We start from the raw sequence: 21582 nt of genomic DNA, 5'->3' as shown, positions 1-21582 counted from the left end.
TCTGGGTGCACTTGTTACTATGACCAAAGTGGCAATGGGTGACTCACAAGGTAGGTCATAAAACGGAAGGCACTTCTGCCTGGCTCTCTTGGGACACTAGCTCTTGTTACCCAGCCTCCATGCTAAGAGGGAGACATGCAGCCACGTGGAAAGGCAGTGTGTAGGTGCTCTGGTCAGTAGCTCCAGCTCATCCCAGCTGACAGCCAGCATCAGCTGACAGACATGCAGCCTTCAGTTGATTCCAGCCCCCAGCCATCCTCTGAGCTGCCCCAGATGATCCTAAGCAGAGTGGAGACAAGCTGTTCTCTCCCATCCCCCTGCCCCATTCCCCACTATGCTCGATCCAAATTGCAGATTCATGAGCAAAAGAAAAGAGTATGATTGTTTTAAGTGACTACATTGGGGAGCTTTCTTATGTATAGCAATAGGTAACTGGAATAGACTCAAATGCCCTCCCCTTCTTTTTGGCTGTCTCAAATCCTACCTGGCTTTCAAAAGCTCAGTACAGATCTCACCTCCTTCATGACATTAAGTGATTTCTGTCTCTCTCTTGTTTGAAGCCTGAATAGCACTCAATAAAGACCTACCATAATGGACCATAATCTCCTTAAGAGAGAAGTCCATGCCTATGTTTTCTTGGGAACCATTTCCTATCATCTCTCAGAGTATCTTACATATAACAGATGGTCTATATATACACTAGATGGATAATTAATTTTCTAGCCTCCAGAGTAAAATGCACACAGTAGGTACTTAATACATGATACACACTATGACAAGTGTTTAATACAAAAAAAACAGGAAGAGAAAAACAATAAAACTAGTTTTTAAATGGAGGATCAGGTAGTTGTAGGAAATTCAAACCTTTCAAGTCTTTAAACTGCCTTTCTACTGAGTAAAGTAGATGCTTTATAAATTAACAGTTTTAAGTTCAGGAGCGTGTGTGCTTTCAGCCAAACACATATGTAGATTTGGATGTCTCTTTGGGAACTGTTCCTTTGTTAATAAATGCTAAATGGGCATTTTGAGAAGTGGTAGTAACCATCCATGTTCTATGGTCCTGTAATTACTCAAGGATAATTAGAGCACGGGAGGGTTTAGAAATAGGCAGAATGTTTCCTGTCAAATAACCATCTGTATCAGGACCTCTTAAACTGGGGATCATGAACTCTCGATGGTTGTCACTGGATGGGCTTCATGAAGTTCATGCCCAAAATTATATACAAAATTTTGTGTATATTTGCATTCTTCTAAGGAGAGGGTCTACAACTTTCATCAGATTCTTAATAGTTGTGGAAACATGGTTAATTCTATGTTTTACCTTATCACATTTGCTTTTAACTCCTATTCAAAGATTCTGCTAAAGGGAGGAGGCCTGAGCAAGCAATGGGGAAACACCAGGGCAGGTTTGCCTCTGCCACTGCCTCGCATGGTGGCCTTGGGGAAATCCTTATAAGCACTTTGAATCTGCTTCTGGATCTACCTCTCAACTGTAAAAACAGAAGCACTAGAGCTACCAAAACATCTCTAGACAGTTTCCCTGAGAAAGGCCTGAAGAGGAAGGAGAAGGCTGCTTCATTTGGTGTTTTTTCCATTGGATTTTCTTTACTATAAAAGAACAGTAATATTAATTTTGGTTAAAATATACATCTGTATTTACAATTGTTTATTTAATAAATATTAAGAGCCTATGATGTGACAGTCACTGGTTATGAACTTTCCACTCAGTCCTTGAAGACTTGGCAATTACTGAGTAGACCGCCCCAACACTGCACAGAAGTCTAGAAGATAAAGTGGACAATAAAAATATAAAAAACTAATAGCACAGAGGACCAAAAAATCAAGGGATTCATCATTAAGTGGGTAGAACAGGGATCACGCAAGAGATGTGATAGAAACAGAGTACTACGAACCAGGTTGATTTGGCTGATCTGTCCTACCAAATGGGTGTCCACTTGTTCCTCTGCCTTCCAGAATTGCATGCTCAGTTAAGAGAATAGCTTTCCTCCTTAGAGGAAACTCTTTCTTTAAAGACATAGAAGTAGCTACTCTCCTTCTCAGAACCTCTGAACCAGCTCTCATAGGAATAGAGAGTCAGAAACAAAAAGCAAGCAAACACAGACACTTAATGGAACGGAAGACATATAATGAGTAATCTGGACCCAAGGATAATCTGAACATAATTCTCCTCATGCTCAAGGGTTTCAATGTGGGAAATACGACTTTACAAAAGCTTTGAATTACAGATAAAACACAAGACAAAGTACTAAAAAAAAAAAAAAAAAGCAACAGGTTGTGAACACTTAAGAGGATGAAAAATATGACATTGATTATTCCATCATTTCTTGGTCCCCTTAATGTTAGTATTTTTTAACTTTTACATTAATACTTGTTACTAACTAACTATATATATATGACTTAACCTCTTGAATTAGACAGTCACCTTCTTGGGCCCAACGCCCATATGTTATATTTTTTGGATGTCATTTGAATGATGATGTGCCCCTACTAAATATTCAATAAATATTCTATGAATGAGTAAATAAAGTTTCTTCCTAAAGCTTCAAATGTTGGTAAACTCAGTGACCTGGCTTTATAAGGAAGCTGAATCATTTCTTCTAACTTACCACAATTAACATCCGCAATATATTTCTTTCATTAAAAGTAAAAGTATAAATTGAGATACTCAGTTTGTTGCTGATAATTTGAGGTACGACATGGAGCTCTACACAAGGAAGGGGCTTTTTTCTGCTTGGTGTGTGGGGATCAGGTTAAGGGTTAGGAGATAATCTTATTTATGGCCCACATTTGAAAACTGTGGTTAATTTGTGCTTAAGAAAAAATAAGTGCAGTAAAGAACAACATATGGTACAAGTAAATTGGGTTTGGTTTTCCTCCTGACCTCCCCCATGAGTGCGTGTTTGGTGTACTGTGTATGTACCATACCCTTCTGGACTTTAGATAAATTCGCACATGTGTGAACAAAATGCCTAGGGCAGAGAAAGTATTTGGGGTCCACAATATCTTCAAATTGTTTCAAAAATGTATATATAAAGTCTTCTGGAATCACCTCCAGAACAAGGGAGATCCTACCATAAAAAAACATATCTAGGGGCTTCCCTGGTGGCGCAGTGGTTGAGAATCTGCCTGCCAATGCAGGGGACACGGGTTCGAGCCCTGGTCTGGGAAGATCCCACATGCTGCGGAGCAACTAGGCCTGTGAGCCACAACTACTGAGCCTGCGCGTCTGGAGCCTGTGCTCCGCAACAAGAGAGGCCGCGATAGTGAGAGGCCCGCGCACCGCGATGAGGAGTGGCCCCTGCTTGCTGCAACTAGAGAAAGCCCTCGCACAGAAACGAAGACCCAACACAGCCAAAAATAAATAAATAAATAAATAAAAAATCCTTCCCTCTACTTTAAAAAAAAACAAAAACAAAAACAAAAAACATATCTATGGGGTAAAAAGAACTAAACATGGTACTCATCACCAGTATGCTTAGAAAGATCTTGTTTATTTAAGATCTTCACTTTATACCACGCATGAGATTCCTTAGACAAAACTGCCTCTGGATTCTTTCTTTCTTTTGGTCATAACTCAAATATCCAAAAGCTGATGTATAATAGTATATTACTTCATTTTCTCTAAGTCAATCACTTTAGAATGAAAACAAAATGCAGGGCAAAAGAAGGTGGGAAATGGTAGATTATCTTTCACTCTAATTTCCCAGTGCATTTAGAGGTTGGATTATTTGATCATCTTGGTACCATGGACCATTACCAGGACTTTGATCTCCCTACAAAGTGGGTGGAGAGTGAAATGGGGAAGAAATTTTTGAGTAGGATGGTCTTTCACATCATGATTTGTACAGAAAAATAAACACATCTCATCTCTCAGGAAACCAGAGGGAAGACCCTCCAATGATATGTATGTAGGAAATAATATGTAATAGCATGAAAGGCTATTAAAAACAGCCATCTTGTGTACAAAGTGTTCTTTTCTTAAGTATCTCTTGATTTTTCACCTCAGGGTCTTAGAAGAAGCCTGACCAGCACAGTAGGCGCTTCATGTTTGTTGAATTTAACTTGCTGCTAGAGATCCCAATTTCTTCATAAATGTCAGTGAGAATGAAACACTACACCACATTTGGGCCGTTGCTCTCCAAGTAAATAAAAGTATTTTTCTCACATATATTGCATTCAAGGGGATGGAAACTGGGGGGTTTTTTTGGTTGGTTTATTTGGTTATCAGTTTGTCTATTTGGTTGGTTGGCTGGTTTGTTGCTGATATTGCTTTATCACAGGACAGCAAGAGAGAAACAATGTGGTACAAAATCATGAGGTTTAAAGTCAGATAAGACTAGTTTAAATGCTAACTCCTTCACTTTACTAGCCATCCAACCTTGGGCAAGTTCCTTAATCTCTCCAAGTCTCAGACTTCTTACTTATAAAATGGGTTAATAATCCCTACTGGCCAGGGTTATTAGGAGGATTAAATGAGACAATATATATATGGTGCCTACTCAGCATAATGACAAACCCACAGTAAGCATTAGGCATGTAGCTAATCTTATGTTTATTATTATCACCTCATTAAGTCATAATTAGGATTAAACAAAATAATATATAGAAGCACTTACCATGGTTCTTGACATATAATTAATGCTAATGCTCATGTTCTAGAAGGACACAGTTTAACACACAATATGAGCCATCTTCCTTACATACCCCATGGAGTTTTCTCGCATGACGGTTCTCTTGGCCACGTGTTTCTTTGTGCCACTGAGCACTTATAGGTCTATCTCGGGCAAATATCAAACACTTGATGAATCTCTCACTCGGATTTAACTCTAAAAATGCTTCCCAGTTGCCAGAAATCACAAGATATAGAAAAAAACATCAGAATGTTCAGATCAGCAATGAGAATGCTGGTAAACATTACTACTTTGATGTGACTCTTTTGGATCTTGAAAGCACTAGCATCAAAGATGCTCCCATGTAGCCAGGAGCTATTTCCAGCCCTTCTTGCATTTCCTGGCTCTACCTGGATGAGATATGTGCACATGAAAGCAATTTGTCATTCATGCCACTCAAAAATAATTATGGCCTAAGTGATCTCCTGTGTCACATCCTCAAGTCTTTTCACGTGACTCATCATTCAGCTGGAAAGCAGGAAGCGCTCCATTTGGGGAAGGAAGTCAAAAGGATGCCATGCCTCAGGACAACACCCGTCCTACCCAAGCAGTGTTATTATTCTCAACTACCAGGCAACACCCAAACAGAGCATGTTTAATCACACCATCAGAAAGGAAGATCGGGGCTGTGAGTTTACACTAGTGTCTCAAATCTGAGACATCATGTGACAAAGAGCTACAACCAAGGGCCGGTTCCACCGACCCCATACCCAGGTGACTTCTGGTGGTTTCAAAGCACCAAAGCTCCAATCTCAAAGCACAGAGACCTAATCCCTCTTCAGCTTATTCTGGCATATCTCTTGGAAGTGATAGTCATTGGTGTAGAACTCAGTGTAGGTAGGCAGGAGTGGGTGTGTTTTGCACATATTTATGCAGACATACATGTCCACACGTGAGAAGTTTTTGGGCACCCAAAGAAAGCTACTGTGAAAAGTTTTGTTGCCAAGATTGTTTGCTATTTATCAATTTGCATTTTTCAAATAAGCCGAGTCTACCCCCAGATGTGACCCCTTTCATTGCAGGGAGAGTATATTTCCATTACCATGGGTCAGGACTTACCCCGCCTTCCACTTCTATTCAGAAGGTCTGGAATGGCCAGAAAGATCACCCTCATTCAAGGTCAGAGTTTGGAAGAAAAATGCTCAATCTCATCCTCTTTCCAGCTGTAGAGCCACATTCTAATCTGAAAATGAAAACTTTAGAGCAATGAAAACCTGGCTAGCCTTAGCTCTTTCATGACCCCAATCTTCCACTGCCACTGAGAATTTGACTTTTGAACAGGAAATGGATAATGGTTAAGAGATATTATTATTAAAGAATTGTGTGGGTTTTTAAAGCAATTTATCATTGTATATTTATGTATCAATAAGGGTAAGAGATAAATTTATCATAAACATTGAGAATGTATTCTAATGAGTTACACTCATAAAGCATAATTGATATCAAGTTATATATCTAAAGTTGTTATCATTTAATGAAATTCTTTCACTCAGTGTTTACCTATGGGCTAGACACTCAGACACTCTTAACAATACAAGCTATGTTTTACCTCATTACACAGGTGAGAAAACTGGGGTGCAAACCTCTGGCTCAATATCACACAGCCAGGAAGCGGTAAAATCTCATTTGACTCTAGTCTGTCTGACACCCAGGCCATGGTGCTTTCCACCCGAGAAACTGCCCCCCTCTATTCATTTATGAACTTGCATATTAGGATGGGACACGTTTGCAGCTTGAGGAACAATGTAGCAATGATATTCTATAAATCACTTCGGCAATACATCACTAATCCAGGTCTCTTGTACAGATCTCCTAATCAATCTGAACGCAATGAAGGGCTGCACATAAGTCACCTAAGCCACCCAAACAAATGTGACATTTATTTCATACATCACAGCTGGTAGATGGCACAGCTATGAGTGTGCACAACTCACTTCTTTGGGTTGATTACTCTTTTTAGACGCCATGCTAAAAAGGGTGGCCCTATTGTTCCCCAACCTTTGCCAGAGAAAAAGCACCAGGGGAAGGCGAGAGGGGGTTTCCAGTAACAAGAATATTGACTTCAGTAAACACCCAGAGCTAGCAATTTGGAGCAAGGGGGAAAACAGAAAAACAACAGAATTCCATAACACATCGGTGCCGTTCAGTGTGGTGGTAAAAACTCCTACTCAGCTCAGAAGGCTCTGAGGGCATCAGCTAACAGAAGGAGAGAATAAAGTCACAAACTCATAAGGATGACACAGTCATTACGTTTGGTAAAATATTAAATTTTGTTTTCCTCTAAGAAAAAATGGAAGTAGAACATAAATTTATAAGAATTACTTTCAAAGATATTTATGTTTAAAGGAAGGATATTTCCCTTTACTGAAAACCAATCTTTTGAAGAGTTTCTCATTTCCCATAGAGGTTAAAAGCTGTTTGGATTTTTTGTTTGTTTTACAAATAAACATTTATTCACAGGGGGATTACTGTACATTTAAAAAGGTTTCCAAGCTTTTCTGGAAGAGGATCTCAGTAACTTCTGTTGGCCTGTTTACCAGCACCTTTCACCACCACGTTAGCATTAGCCTCCAAATCAAGTGTTTAACTGAGTAGTTCTCTTCCTCCACCTTCATAATGTACACGCTGTCTTTTCTTTTTTTTGGCCGTACCACGTGGCATGTGGGCTCTTAGTTCCCCAAACAGGGATCAAACCTGTGCCCCCGGCAGTGGAAGCATGGAGTCTTAACCACTGGACTGCCAGGGAAGTCCCTATACACACTGTCTTAAACACTCCTTCCTCTGAGGTTTTTGAAGTTGCCTCTGCTGTCTTCCACACATGGTTTGATCCTGTTTTTCTAGAACCACTGATGGGCAATGCACTGAGCACCTGGAAATGATCAGGTCCAGGCACGAAAGTAGAATTACTTCAACTCTTTACCCAGGATTTTTAGCTTCAACCCTACAAGACAATCCCACAAAAAGTATCTGATCTGTAAAGAGAACGAGGGACCTTGTACAGAATGCCTACCGTTGATCTGGCCAAGAAAAACAGCATGTGATATAATTTTAAAATGCATTCTTCCCTTTAGTTTTCCCCAAATAGATAAGGATGAATTACTGCTGGGAACTGTGGTTTGCAGCCAACAGATCCAGCAACCAACTAACTTGGGATTAGCTTCCTGAAGGAGCATCTCACTGGTAGCAAAAGGATAAAAACACTAACTGGATGAATTAATTTCCAGAAGTGGTAGACAACAAAATGCCTTTTAAAAAGTTTTGCTTTATAGTAATATGTCTTTAGGGATGTGTAACTGGGGCATAGTTCAAGGGAAAGAGATTAGAGGAAAAAAATTAATGAATGAAATGCCTTGAGGAAGAAAAACATAAAGCAAGTCAGGAAATGTTTTTCCAGTCGTAAGTGCCCGGTCACAAAACATATCTCAAACAGAAACTTGGAAAAGCTATATTAACACATCTAGCAAAAAAGGAGACATTAATTTACAAAGAGCTCTTACAATCTTAACTGTAAATACAACCCAACAGACTACTAGACAAAGGATATGAACCAGCCACTCAGAGATTAAAAAAAAAAAAAAAAAAAAAAAATACAACTGCCAAGGAATATTTTAAAAGATGCTTTCTCTCACTCATGATTAAGGAAACAAAATAATAATAAGACCCCTTCTTTTCCCTAGCAAATTTTTTAAACTTTGAAATTAGTGTTGAAGAAATGGTACACAGTATACTCATACACTGAGGAGAGTATAAACTAGTGCAGACTTTCTGGAGTGTAATGAGAAAATATTCACCAGATTTTAAATTTCACATAATGTCCATGTAATTCCATAGGTAAGAATTTACTCCACAAAAGTACATCCAGATATACGTACAAGAATGTTCGTATACACGGACATTGCTGCACTGTTTATGAGAACAAAAACCAAAATAACTGTCTGTCAACAGGGTAATAGGTTAAATAACTATAGTAATCCAGCCAACGGAAAACTCTGTAGCATAATGTGGTTCATCGGAATGGACTGAGGCAGAAGGGTCTCTCAGTGGAAAAAAGCAAGATACAATATGAATGATGTAATCCCATTTATGGGCGTATACAAGTTTAAATGTTTTTAATGCATATGCCCTTATATCTGTATTGCTCATTACAAACCACGGCCAAACTTAAAATGGCTTAAAACAATGACTATTATTTCTCATAATTCTGTCGGGCTCCCTGGGCGGTTCTTCTGTTGGCATCACCTGAGCTTACTCAAGTGGCTGCAGTCAGCGGGGTGGGGCTATGGACTCACTTCTCATTTCGGCCTCAGCTGGTGAGGCTGAGACGACTGGGATGGACCACATCGTTCTTCATCTTGGGCATCTCTGCAGAGTGGAGGAAGCACTCCCAGGGCACAAGCATGAAACTACAGGGCCTCTCCAGGCCGACGCGGAAGTCACACCACTCCCGTAGCTCTCGCTCTCGGTCAGAGCCTGTCCCAAGGCCAGTCTGGCTTCGAGAGGAGGAAAGCAGCCTCCACCTCTTGATTGCAAAAGCTGCAAAGAACTTGCGGTCATATTTAATCTACCACTTTACGTGCACGTATCTACCTATCTATACCTATATCTACCTATCTATAGCTATGTCCATCGTTAAGTAGCAGCTGAAATGTTAGTGAAGAAACAAGATAATTTCCTCTGGTAAGAGGAGCTGGGAGTGTGAGTGGGGACGGAAAAGGAAGAGGCTTACTTTCTCTGTTTCATGCATTTCTAAGCTCAGGGCTGGCTCCGTGGGCATGAGACCTATGAGGAGGCACAGGGCCCATGCTCAGGCTCTGGAAAGCTTAATGCTCTGCTGTCACCATCTTGAAGTTCTTAATAATTTTATCTTTGAACGTGTGTTTTGTAAGTGAAGTCCAGTGGGACAGTGGTGCACGTGCACGAGCAAAGGAGATAGTGCAATATGCACGTCTACTGTTCCCTGAGGCCCTGTTTTACATCCAGCATTCCCCATGCCTCCTGAGGACAGAATCAGGGTGGACGCATGACGCCCGGGAGTCCAACATGACTCAAAGCAAGTACAAGGTAAGCAAGTTACATCTTCCAATGAGTAAATCCTGGCGCTGACAGCCCAAGTTCCCATTTTCTGTTCTAACCAGAGCTTGCTGTAAACACAGTTAAGAATGCAGTGGCACTGACAAAGGAACGCTATCATATCCTTTCTTATTCACGTTACTTCCCTGTATTAGCCAATCACGCTGAAAATAAGTGCGAAGAGAAAGGAAAGCTAGGGCAACCCACAGTCCTCTTCCTTTCAGTCTTTCCTTACTCATCTGTAAGCTGAAGAGGGAGAGTGTGGGTAGGTGTGTGCACCAAGAACTAAAGAAATAAAAACAGCTGAATCAGCTTTGTGCACGGTTTCTACTCTTCTGATAAAAAATGAAACACATATGCATGTACAAGCTAGGAAATACAAATTACGTAATTTCAGTGATTCCACATACAAGTTAAATATTCTTACGTTTGCATCTAAAACTGACATTGCACCACAGAAAGATAAAGAGTAAACCTGTGCTAATAATTTTTAATTTTTCTTTACTTAGAACAACATTAAATAGCAAATAAGAAACATGATGAGTTCAGACAGAGAAAGAAGAAGAAAGGAAAAAGCTTTTATATTTTAGCACGATTAATGACATTTTTTTTCCTCTGGGGAAAGGAACCTTACATTTTTATTTTGCACTGGGCCCTAAAAATTACGTAGTCGGCCTTGACTGTACTGTTTGAATTTGCATACGTGTGTCCTACTTTTACATATTTAAAAAATAGGTGTTGTTTTTTTTTTAACAATACCCCTCACTTGTTTCACATTTTAGTTTTATGAGCTTTGTGCTACCCCTTACTTCAAATCATCATAGATCTATTTTAAAAAATGATAAGATCCAGGGAACTAGCAGCTGAAAAAAAATAGGTACCCAAATGAATAAACACTTCTAATAAAAACAAAGGCCATATTTCATGTTATTCCTACTCTCCTTTTCTTTTGTGGGCAAAACACTCCCTGATTTATAGCACTGGGACCATCGTCAGCACAATGAAATTAAGCAAGAATAATATGTCAGATTAAAAAACCCAAACCCAATTTTATGAACTCAGTTCATGACAGCTGCACTGTCAACATAAATATTTATTCTCTCAAGGGCCATGGATGCAAGGTCATCTACACCACAAGGGATGCCTGCCTCCATTGGTACATATACATGAACTCAGGAAATGCAGAGGATAGAGGTTATTTACAGAAATAACTGCTTATAAAATTAATGCCAAAAGAATTTCCCATGTTTTATTTACTAGCATGATATCAATGTGGTATCCCGTAGTCATAATAACTAAACATCTCTATTCAAATTGAAAGAAGTATTTTTATACTTCTTATACTTTTAACATTACTAAGCATGTATATTAGTTTGAATTTTCAACAAACTTATCATTTCTTCATACCTAAAAATTAAAATTATACCACAAAGACATGCTTGGTTAAAATTTTCTATTTGAACCATAGTTGCATTTTGCAATAATGTTCTCAAATTTAAAAGATCAGACAATGCCATAGGAGGTTCAAGTCGTTAGAATGTAATGGAATAGTAAAGCAAAAGGAGAAAGTAAACTGAAACCCTGGGAGGTACTTTAGGGTCAATTTGTGTAAAGACTGCAATTCAAAATATCTTGATACATTTAGAAATTTAAAAACTTGTTTTTCTTTCTTTCTTAAGAGCTTGAGAAGAAGAGTCAAATATCAGCTTTGGAAGTCTTGCCCAATAACCAATCAAAGAGAATACTCTGCATAAAATATTCTACAGAAGATGCCCCAAAACAGGGGGTTGCTACTGGAGAAGAGAGCTGTGGTTGGGGGCAGGGGTGGAAGAAAAATATACCTTTTATTATATATACCCTGCCCTAATTTTAGAATTTTTTTTTTTTTTTTTTTTTTACCAAATGCATGCATCACCTAGTCTCAATAAATTAAATTTCTCTAAAATAACAAAATAAGACAGTTTTTGCTTTGCATAATGGGCCATGCTATAGCTAATTTTTAAAAGTACCACTGTCTGACCCTCAGAACGGGAGAAAATATTGGCAAACGAAGCAACAGACAAAGGATTAATCTCCAAAATACACAAACAGCTCATGCAGCTCAATATCAAAAAACAAAAAACCCAATCAAAAAATGGGCAGAAAATCTAAATAGACATATCTCCAAAGAAGACTACAGATGGCCAAAAAGCACATGAAGAGATGCTCAACATCACTAATTATTAGAGAAATGTAAATCAAAACTACAATGAAATATCACCTCACACAGGTCAGAATGGCCATAATCAAAAAATCTACAAACAATAAATGCTGGAGAGGGTGTGGAGAAAAGGGAACTCTCTTGCACTGTTGATGGGAATGTAAATTGGTACAGCCACTATGGAGAACAGTGTGGAGGTTCCTTAAAAAACTAAAAAGAGAACTACCATATGAGCCAGCAATCCCACTCCTAGGCATATATCCAGAAAAAAACATAATTCCAAAAGATACGTGCACCCCAATGTTCACTGCAGCACTATTTACAATAGCCAGGACATGGAAGCAACCTAAATGTCCAACAACAGAGGAATGGATAAAGATGTGGTACATATATACAATGGAATATTACTCAGCCATAAAAAAGAACAAAATAATGCCATTTGCAGCAACACTGATGGACCTAGAGATTGTCATACTAAGTGAAGTAAGTCAGACATAGAAAGACAAATATCATGTGATATCACTTATATGTGGAATCTAAAAAAAAGGGTACAAATGAACTTATTTACAAAACAGAAGTAGAGTCATAGATGTAGAAAACAAACTTATGGTTACCAGGGGATAATGGGGTGGGGGAGGGATAAATTGGGATTGACATATACACACTACAATATATAAAATAGATAACTAATATGGACCTACTGTATAGCACAGGGAACTCTACTCAGTACTCTGTAATGGCCTATCTGGGAAAAGAATTTAAAAAAAGAGTGGATATATGTATATGTACAACTGATTCACTTTGCTGTGCGCCTGAAACTAACACAACATTGTAAATCAACTATACCCCAATTAAAAAAAAAAAAAAGAATGAGGAAAAGAAAAATAAAGTACCATTGTCTGAAGTTTTTCAGTTAGTTGTATGGTCATTATTAAATGTGGATGGTTTGGGGAGGGGTTATGGAACTAAGAACACAAACCACATTTCCATGAAAAATTATTAAAGTTCAATCATTTTGGAACTGAATACAAAATATTCAAATGTGCTCTATTTAGAGGGGCGATGGATCCATAAATGAGAAATACCTATTTTAAAACAGGCTTTGGTAGAAAATCTCAAAGTAAAGCATTTCTGTTTTGAGCCTAAAACTTGGCATTTTTTTTCCTAATTATTTCTCTTTCACTACAAAAAGTTTCTGGATACCAATGGCAAAGCCTTAGAACCACAATGAAAATTATTTTTCTATCTCCATTCCCACCATCACAAATTCTGTAAAGATGCATGAAATTAAGTGTAAATGTTCGTATTCTCCCACATAAAGGAGGAACATGCTATATAATCTGGTCTGGATCCTTCTGATTCTATGGAAAATGGTCCTTAATCTCCCTGGAAAAACACACCCCTTTTGGATTAGGATGAAAGTATGAACTTTCTTTTCAGAAAAATACACATACACAAAAATATCAGAGGTTTGCAGGTTTCTCAGTAGCTACTCCATGAACTCCCAGGGATCACAAATCCCAGAGTAGAAGCACCTGCTCTGGACAATTCCTCTTTCCTGACGCTCTACACACAGACCTATGTGTCAATGGACTAAATAAGTTATTCTATTACTTCAGGGCAAAACACGAACATTTGGGTCTAACTCTAATTTTTTCCTAAGCAAACGGAAAGCTCTTTTTATGCCCAAATTCCCCATAACTGAATTCAGGATACCTAAACTATATTCTTGAGACTAAATGTAAATGTAAAATACAAATGAGCACTAAGTTTTTCAATCAGATCTGGCCTTTAGACAGATGTCATGGATCCCTCAAACATGATGCTCTAGGGGGCTCGCCTGCCTCTTACCTGAGACTGGAGAAGATTCCCCCACATCCCAGGGGAACACAGATGAAAGACTCAGTGGAACATTCCATGCCTTTGATAACAGAAATTTTCACATATTGAGATACAGGGAAGTCATTCTGGCTTATACACGAGTTAACTTGAATTTTATGCTAACTAAAACAGCCTGTTTGTGGCCTATCACACACACATTGTACATCTGCTTTAATTATTAAAGAAAAAGGTGCACTGACCAGAAGAAAAGAATGTCCATATTAAAAATAAAGATTAAATGCCTCCCTTCCTGGGATGCCAATGCTGGTTCTCCTTCAGTGATAAGACTACCTTCCCAGGATTCCAAGGCCACACTGACTCGCTGTATATGTGCTAGTCTGGTTTGTTTGTTTTTGAAACCTTGAAGAAATGTATCCTTGACTTGTTCAAGGTTCTTTGTTCTGACAAGATACGAAACTGTGCCGAAAACCCTGCTTCTCCGGAGCGGCTTCTCAGAGTAACCTGGGAAGCTGGCTTCTGGGCTAGTTCTCAGTTTGACTCAAATAAAACTCTTTTCTATTCTTATTATTGATTATCTTCATCAACACCTTCTGTGACCCAAGGACCCAGGCTTGATGGTCACTAGGAACTCTTGCTGCAGCAGGGTCAGCAGAGCCCCCAGTGAAAGCCCCAACTGATGAAGCCCTGCAGGCCTCCAAACACAGCAGAAGCCAAGTGGACCCCTCGGCATGCCTGTAACAGTCCTTAGCTTCCTCTGCGTCAGTCTTGAAGCAACATTTGGCCTCTTGCTCAGGGCTCTCTCAGCCCCAGCAGCTCTCAGCTTCCAGGTTTCTTGGTCTGTTTGAAGAATGGCAGCGTTCTGGGCCTTCCTTTTCCCTTAACTTGAGCAATCCCAGATGTTGGCCTTTCTGATCTGATCTCAACCTGTCTTTCTCAGAGTCCTTTTCTTTTTGATCATCTGGATCCTCAGCTCCTCAGGAGGAAACTCAGCCTCCTCCCAGCCTTCCATTCACAGGCAGATCTGATTTAGAAAATGAACTGCCAATAGGTAACACCTATGTGAACAGGCTGCCGTCATTGTTTCCTGATGTTATTCACCTGATCTGGAGAAGGTGGGTCTGGGAGACGTTAGAAAGGAGACAACGTCTGGGCTGGATCATGGTACAGGTGGAGAAGAGAGATGATTGGAAGCAAAGGGAACACACAGCAAAGAGACTGGGAAGCAGGGTGGGAGTAATAGTTAGCAGACCTGAAGCTGGGGTCTGCTAGGGGCTGTTTCACTGAGGATGTGACCTTCAGTCTCTTAGTTAACACTTCTGGGCTTGTTATGTGTTTCTGCTCCAGGGAGCAAACAGGTACAAAGCTAGTCTCTGGAAAAACTGAAGGAGGGCTTCAGGGAGGGGAAGAAGGAGACAAAAACCCTGTTCTGACATGCACCCCCATGTTCACAGCACTATTCACAATAGCCAAGACATGGAAACAACCTAAATGTCCATCGACAGACGAATGGATAAAGAAGATGTGGTACATGTATACAGTGGAATACTACTCAGCCACAAGGAAGAATAATGCCATTTGCAGCCACATGGATGGACCTAGAGATCATTCTACGTGAAGTCAAAAAGAGAAAGACAAATACCATATGATATCAGTTATATGTGGAATCTAAAATATGACACAGATGAACTTATCTACGAAACAGACTCACAGACATAGAGAACAGACTTGTGGCTGCCAAGGGGGAGGAAGAGTGGGGGAGGGATGGGTTGGGAGTTTGGGATTAGTAGATGCAAACTATTATATATATAGGTTGGATAAACAACAAGGTCCTGCTGTATAGCACACGGAACTATATTCAATACCCTGTGATAAACCAAAATGGAAACGAATATGAAACAGAATGTAGATATGTATAACTGAATCACTTTGCTGTACAGCAGAAATTAACACAACGTTGTAAATCAACCAGGCTTCGATTAAAAACAAAAACATCCCTGTTCTGTTCTCAGGAAAGGCCAGGAGGCTCTGGTGGGCTCTTGTCTTCATGAAGAACTTGAAGATGAGAGAAGCCAGCCCTCGCACTGGGAGGGCTGCTATGACCCTCTCTGTGTCCCCTCAGAACACAAATGTGTTCCATCTGCAGCACCTGTATTCTTTAGCCTGCGTCCAGCTGGCATCTTTCTGTCAGTCGCACTCCTATCAGCCTCATGATGACAACGCACAGAGGAGGTTTCCTCTGGAAACCCTCTGACTCCCCCTGGCAGATACTCTGTCCTCCTCCCACCTCCAGCCCCTGCATGCACCTCTGCTGTAGCTCATATCTATTCATATGGTAAGATTTTCATATATTCCTCTTCATTAGACTGTGAGCTCCTTGAGGGTCACACTCTGTTCAGGTCTGTGTCCCAGTGCCTAGAGCAGCCTCTGGCATTTAGTGGATGCACCACATATGCTCGCTGACATGATTTACACTGATAAAAGTATGTGTATAAATTAGTAGAGGCAATATGGCTGGGAAAGGATATAGGGACAAATTTAGAGACCTTCGAATGCCCCGGTAGATGGTTTACACTTCTCCCCGGGCAGCAGTGAGAGCAGCACCAGGTGTCTGAGCAGGCATGTGTGTCTGAACTCCTGGCTCTGTCTGTGTGTCCATCCTTCACTGCCTCTCAAGGCATTTACTGGATGCTTCTTTGGAGCTAAGGGGCTGATTACATCATATCGTTTCTTCCAGCCACGTGTGATAGGATTATTGTACCCCCCTTTTGACAAATGAGGAAGGAGGTTCAGGGAGACTGTGTAACGTGCCTGAGGACACAGAGCTGGTGGGAAGCAAAGCCAGGACTGTCAGGATCTAGCCAATTCCAGTCCACGGCCTTTAAACGCTGCACTGCCTCCCTTATTTTGGCTGAACTTGAGGCGAGACACCAGCGGTGTTGGGATGGGATTGGAAAGGAAGAGATAAATAAACAGCTGATTGTAAAGGGAGACTGGCTAGGACAAGGAGGGGCAGGGGAACAAAGTTAAACTGAAGTACTGTAGAGTAAAGTATCATAGTATCAATAACACGTTTTCAAATGGTTTAGCAAAACAAACATATATGAGCATATGTATTTGTGTCTATATATACACACACAGAGAAATGTAAATATATATATGGAGAGAGAGAAAAAAATTTTTCAATTTTTCTGAGTGTTTGAAAGTTTGAATAAATAGTTGGAGGGGAGAAAAGACAACTTGGACATTTCAGACCTAAGAGAAGTCTGGAGAAGGGGCCAGGATGAGGAAGAAGAAAATATAAAGCAACAAGCAGAAAGCAAGAAAGAGAATTTGAAGGAATTAATTGCCAACTGTGCTAAAACATCTCTAAAAATTTATTAATAATACCAGGACTCACTAGGATGATTATGCACATGCTTACAATTATTATTACCAGGAATTCATGTAAGGATTTTAACTTATTAATTTTCATTTATTAATGAGTACCTTGTTTAAGATGCTATCTGCTATGTACGATGAAACCTTTGGTAATTATGGAAAATTATGGTAGATTTAATGGATTTAGAATTTATGTACATTAAATATTATGAAAAATGAAAACAGACCAAGATAATAATATTTGCAGGAATTACAAAAAAATTAATGTCTTGATCAAATAAAGCATAAAGCATTCACATAAATTGATAAGTAAATGCCAATGTATGTATGAGTAACATGTCCTGAAAGAGAAAGTATAATCAGTAAAGAAATATTTAAGAAAATCCCTACCACCCCAGCAGTAATCAAACATAATAACAATATGATGGAAAATATATAAACATATATAAGTATATATGCATATATATACACACACATATATAAATGTATATAAAATGGTCATGCTAACCAAGGCTGGATGTAACAGCCATGCTCAAATACTCCTGGTGGCAGGATAAAAGTCACTGAAAATACATTTGGTCATATTTATCAAGAGCCATAAAAGTTTTCATGGGAAAACTTTTTCTGGGAATTTATCTTAAAGAAGTGATTCTCAAAGTATAGTCCAGGGATGAGGTGGATCTAGACATTCTCAGCGAGTCCATGAGTTCAAAACTCTCTTCATAATAACACTAAGATATTATTACTTGCCTTTTTCACTCTTATCTCTCACAAGGGCACAGTGGAATTTTCCAGGAACTACGTGATGTATGATGACACCATTGTCCTGACAACTAGGAGAATGTGTGCTTGTAGGACTGGAATTCGGGGGGTGATTCTGCACCTTATTCTCGCACTTTTAATAGCCAGACCACAGAGGTCACCTCTAATCACAAAGCTTCAAATCAATCCCCCTCACTCTGTCTCTGAAGTACTGATGGCCATTATCACTTACATCTGGCAGAAACCCCAGTTTGGAAGCAGAATGTCTGTATGAGGGAAGGAATAATTACACTGGGAAAATTTTACACAGACTAGTAAGGAACCAACACATTATTCAATTGTAGAGCCTTAGCACTGGGCAAAGATGCCAGCCAGGTACATGCAGAAGCAGCAAGTGCAAAGCGGCAGAGTGGATACCAGAGCCTGGAGCTGGAGGACAGGGGTTCTCGGCAGATTCATCTGGGGAGCTTTAAGAAGCTATGATGCCCAGGCCCCACCTTCTAGAGATTCTGGTTTCACTGGTCTAGAGAGCGCCCATGCATGGGAATTTTCTAATAACCCCCCAGGTAATTCTAATGTGGAACTAGTTTTAAGAATTACAATTATAAATGAAAGATAACAAAAAGTTTTTCTTGCCTTTCAAGTAATGTATTTTGATACAATATGAACTGTTGCCTATACTTTATCCTTTTCATTCACATAATTTGTGGCTCTGCCTTCTTGAATTTGCAAACCGAAAGGCGAGGACGAGGCGCTAAATTTTTCAACTCATAAGGCACCTAACGTTCAATATCAACTTGAACCACTGCTGTCAGCAAGGCAGGATTTCAGTAAAGGTACATTTATTTTACAAACAGGTGGCCTAGGAAGCTGGAGAGCTTTCCAAAAGGGCATTCAGCAAAGTTGGGTTAAACCAGGAATAGATCAGAATTTCAGGCCAGAACACTCGACCACATCAGTAGCCTTTAGAAGGTCTGTCTTGCATTTATTGGTTTGAGTTAGACAGCTCAGAACACTGAGGTCAGTGAGATCAACCCCAGGCAAGACTGCAGGAATTCGGAGCTGCCGACTTTGGGACAGGATTTCCTGCTGCTCCTTTCTCAGTGTCAGCCACCCTGCCCCAGTGACTGCGCCCTAACCTCTCCGCGGTGGCCTGTAGACTACACAGGAGTGGAATTTGGCCTGATGAGAGGAGGAAAGTCCCATGACCAGAGGGCTCCTGACACATAAAGAGCTTAACGATATCCCCAGCGCATACCACGTGTTCCTTCTGAAAGTCTCAAGTTCTTAGAAGTTTTCCCAACTAGAACTGCCTTTGCCCTGGGGACCCGGTTAAACCTCAGAACAGATTTCTCCAGATGATGACTGAACAATAAACAGAACACAAAGCCAGGCATTTGGAAATACAACACATGACACCCTCAGAGGGCAGGCAGACCCCTAACCAAGCCCGCCCAGGGGTGCAGAACAGGAGGAGAAGGCAGCAGGCAGCACAGCACAAGTGAGGAAGCCCTGCCTCTTCTGCGTGGTCAGTCCCTTGCGACAAGCCTGTCTCACACACTGTAATTTGGTTAACTGACCCCAATCCTTTAGGGAGGCTGAAAAACAGCCTTGTTAGCCACACAAGAATTCACCAGATCTCTTTGTCTTTGGATGAAATGATAGCCTGGGTGGAAATGAACCTCTCCCTGCCCTCCGCCATATGTCCTTCAGCACCCTGTGTCTTATCTCATGGTACTTTTCAGTTTGTCTGATATCAGGGTGATTTGTGCTTATGCTTGTCTGTCTTCTCCACTAGATCGTAAACCAGGAAGACAGATGCGGTGCATTTTGCACCTCCCTGTGGTGGGAGCCAACTATGTGTGTCGAATACGACAGAAGCTTCTAGAGATGAAATTTTCAAAGTGGGATCAATTAACATTGAGTCGAGCAGCTCTTTAGCAGGCACGCAGCCTGGCAGGTGAGCTGAGACAGTGAAGAGGGCCACTGCAAGATTAAAGTGCGGGGAGAGGGTAGGGGGGAGGTGTCAACAGCGTGCAGGTAAATGCACAACCAGGGGAAGGATTTCAAAACCTCCACCAACAGCGACTCCTAAAAGACGTGAGTGACCACTGCACACTCCCGAAATGAACACCCAAAGGAATACCAGCTCAGAAGCAATTCCAGCACCCTGCCAGCAAGCCTACCCGCAACATCTGGGCATTCCTGGCACCTGACAGCCAAGCCTTGATCTGTTCAGGCCCCCTGATCATCTTCTGAGAAACAGTGAGATCACAGCTTTTGGAGCTGGCAGGACTTCAAGTCATCAATAATGTAACAGAATTCCCATAAACACTAAGGACTTCATATAGTCTGAGAGCTGCAGGCAAGGTGCCTACCAGGGCATCCAGAGGGTGAAATCAATCTGTTTCCTTGCCCCAAATTCATTTTTAATATATGCCATTCACCAGATAAATACATATATTTAATATTAATGTGATAAATGTAACTCTGCCTACTTATGAACAAATATCTCCTAGAAACATTTAAGATCATCAGGCTAAACAAACATATCCTTCACAATCAGAAAAAGATGAGCCACCACTTCCCCCCCCCCCCCACAAATAAAGATGAAATCAAATTATGTCAGTGCCGTGGTACATATTTAGGTCTGGTGGAACATACTTAGAAAAGCCAGAGATGTTTTAGAGTATAATTCCTAGAACTAAACTGCAAACTGTGACATATAATATCTCCCCACTAAAGAATAAAAAAAGACCCATTCTGACCTGGTAGGGCATACGTCCTTCTTTTTCTTTTTCTCAGTGTTCTCAGACATCCAGTGAAGAGTGGTGCTTTATTTGGACAGCAAAATGCACCTTCATCGCTGATTATTTCCTGTTAGTATCTATTACTGTTAAGAGGATCTTAGTCCGGAGAGAAAACCGGGGCCGGTGGTTCTTCAGGAAAGCTCCGGCAGTCAAAGGCAATAGGAAAAGATTTCCTATATATACATATATTATTTTTAACTTTACTTATCTCCTAGTAACTTCACTCCCTTCCTTTCTGGATTTGAATCATTTCACCATCCCATGGAAAAGCTTGAGGACAGAGGAGTGAGACCCTGGGGCAGACGTGAGGTCCGAGTCACCGGAGCAGGCTTCCGGCTCGGTTTAAAAGAAGCAGAACTGTGAGGAGAGAGGCAAGAGAACCAGCCAACAGGATGTGTGTGGCTGGAGTTCCTGGCATGAAGTCTTGGCTTTCATGTTTATTTTTGGATGTATTTTTCTTAGCCCTTTGATGCAAATTTCTGGCCTGGGAAGTAACCCTACAGTACAAGCTCCAAAGTTGCCAAAAGTTAAGTACAGGCCTCTGACTTGGGAGAAAGCAGGTCCCTTGGCTTTTAGGTTCCAGTTAAGCCTCAGATGAGGGGGTGGGTCCCTGCACATTAACAGGCAGGCCAGGGGCTGCCTCTCTGAGGATGGGTCGTATAGTTCAACCTCAATACCCAGGGCCACTAAACATTTACTTGAAATACTGGTCTACCTGGAAAGCCCACCATTAATGCAAAATTGAAACAACCTGAAATTGTTTGCATGCTAAATAAAGTATTAAAACCCACCCAAAGGGCTTCTGAGATTTTTATGTTCTAAGATACTA

General features: G+C 40.4%; 1 protein-coding gene across 6 annotated transcripts in view; it reads right to left on the bottom strand.

Moving 5' to 3' along the window:
- Nucleotides 1–21582, bottom strand: part of RAPGEF4 (Rap guanine nucleotide exchange factor 4) — a 317996-nt gene that overhangs the window by 207351 nt on the left and 89063 nt on the right. The window contains exon 1 of one of the 6 annotated variants that reach the window (XM_059928105.1): nt 20712–21033. The exons of the other annotated variants lie outside the window; for them this stretch is intronic. Within the exon in view, the coding sequence (XP_059784088.1) occupies nt 20712–20723 (12 nt within the window). The 5' untranslated portion in view covers nt 20724–21033. Of the gene's footprint in view, nt 1–20711; nt 21034–21582 lie in introns of those variants that run through there. 6 annotated transcript variants of the gene reach the window in all.

This window comes from Balaenoptera ricei, chromosome 7 (genome assembly GCF_028023285.1).
Source record: "Balaenoptera ricei isolate mBalRic1 chromosome 7, mBalRic1.hap2, whole genome shotgun sequence".
NCBI classification, from domain to species: Eukaryota; Metazoa; Chordata; class Mammalia; order Artiodactyla; family Balaenopteridae; genus Balaenoptera; species Balaenoptera ricei.
This window is presented reverse-complemented; position numbering and strand designations above follow the sequence as displayed.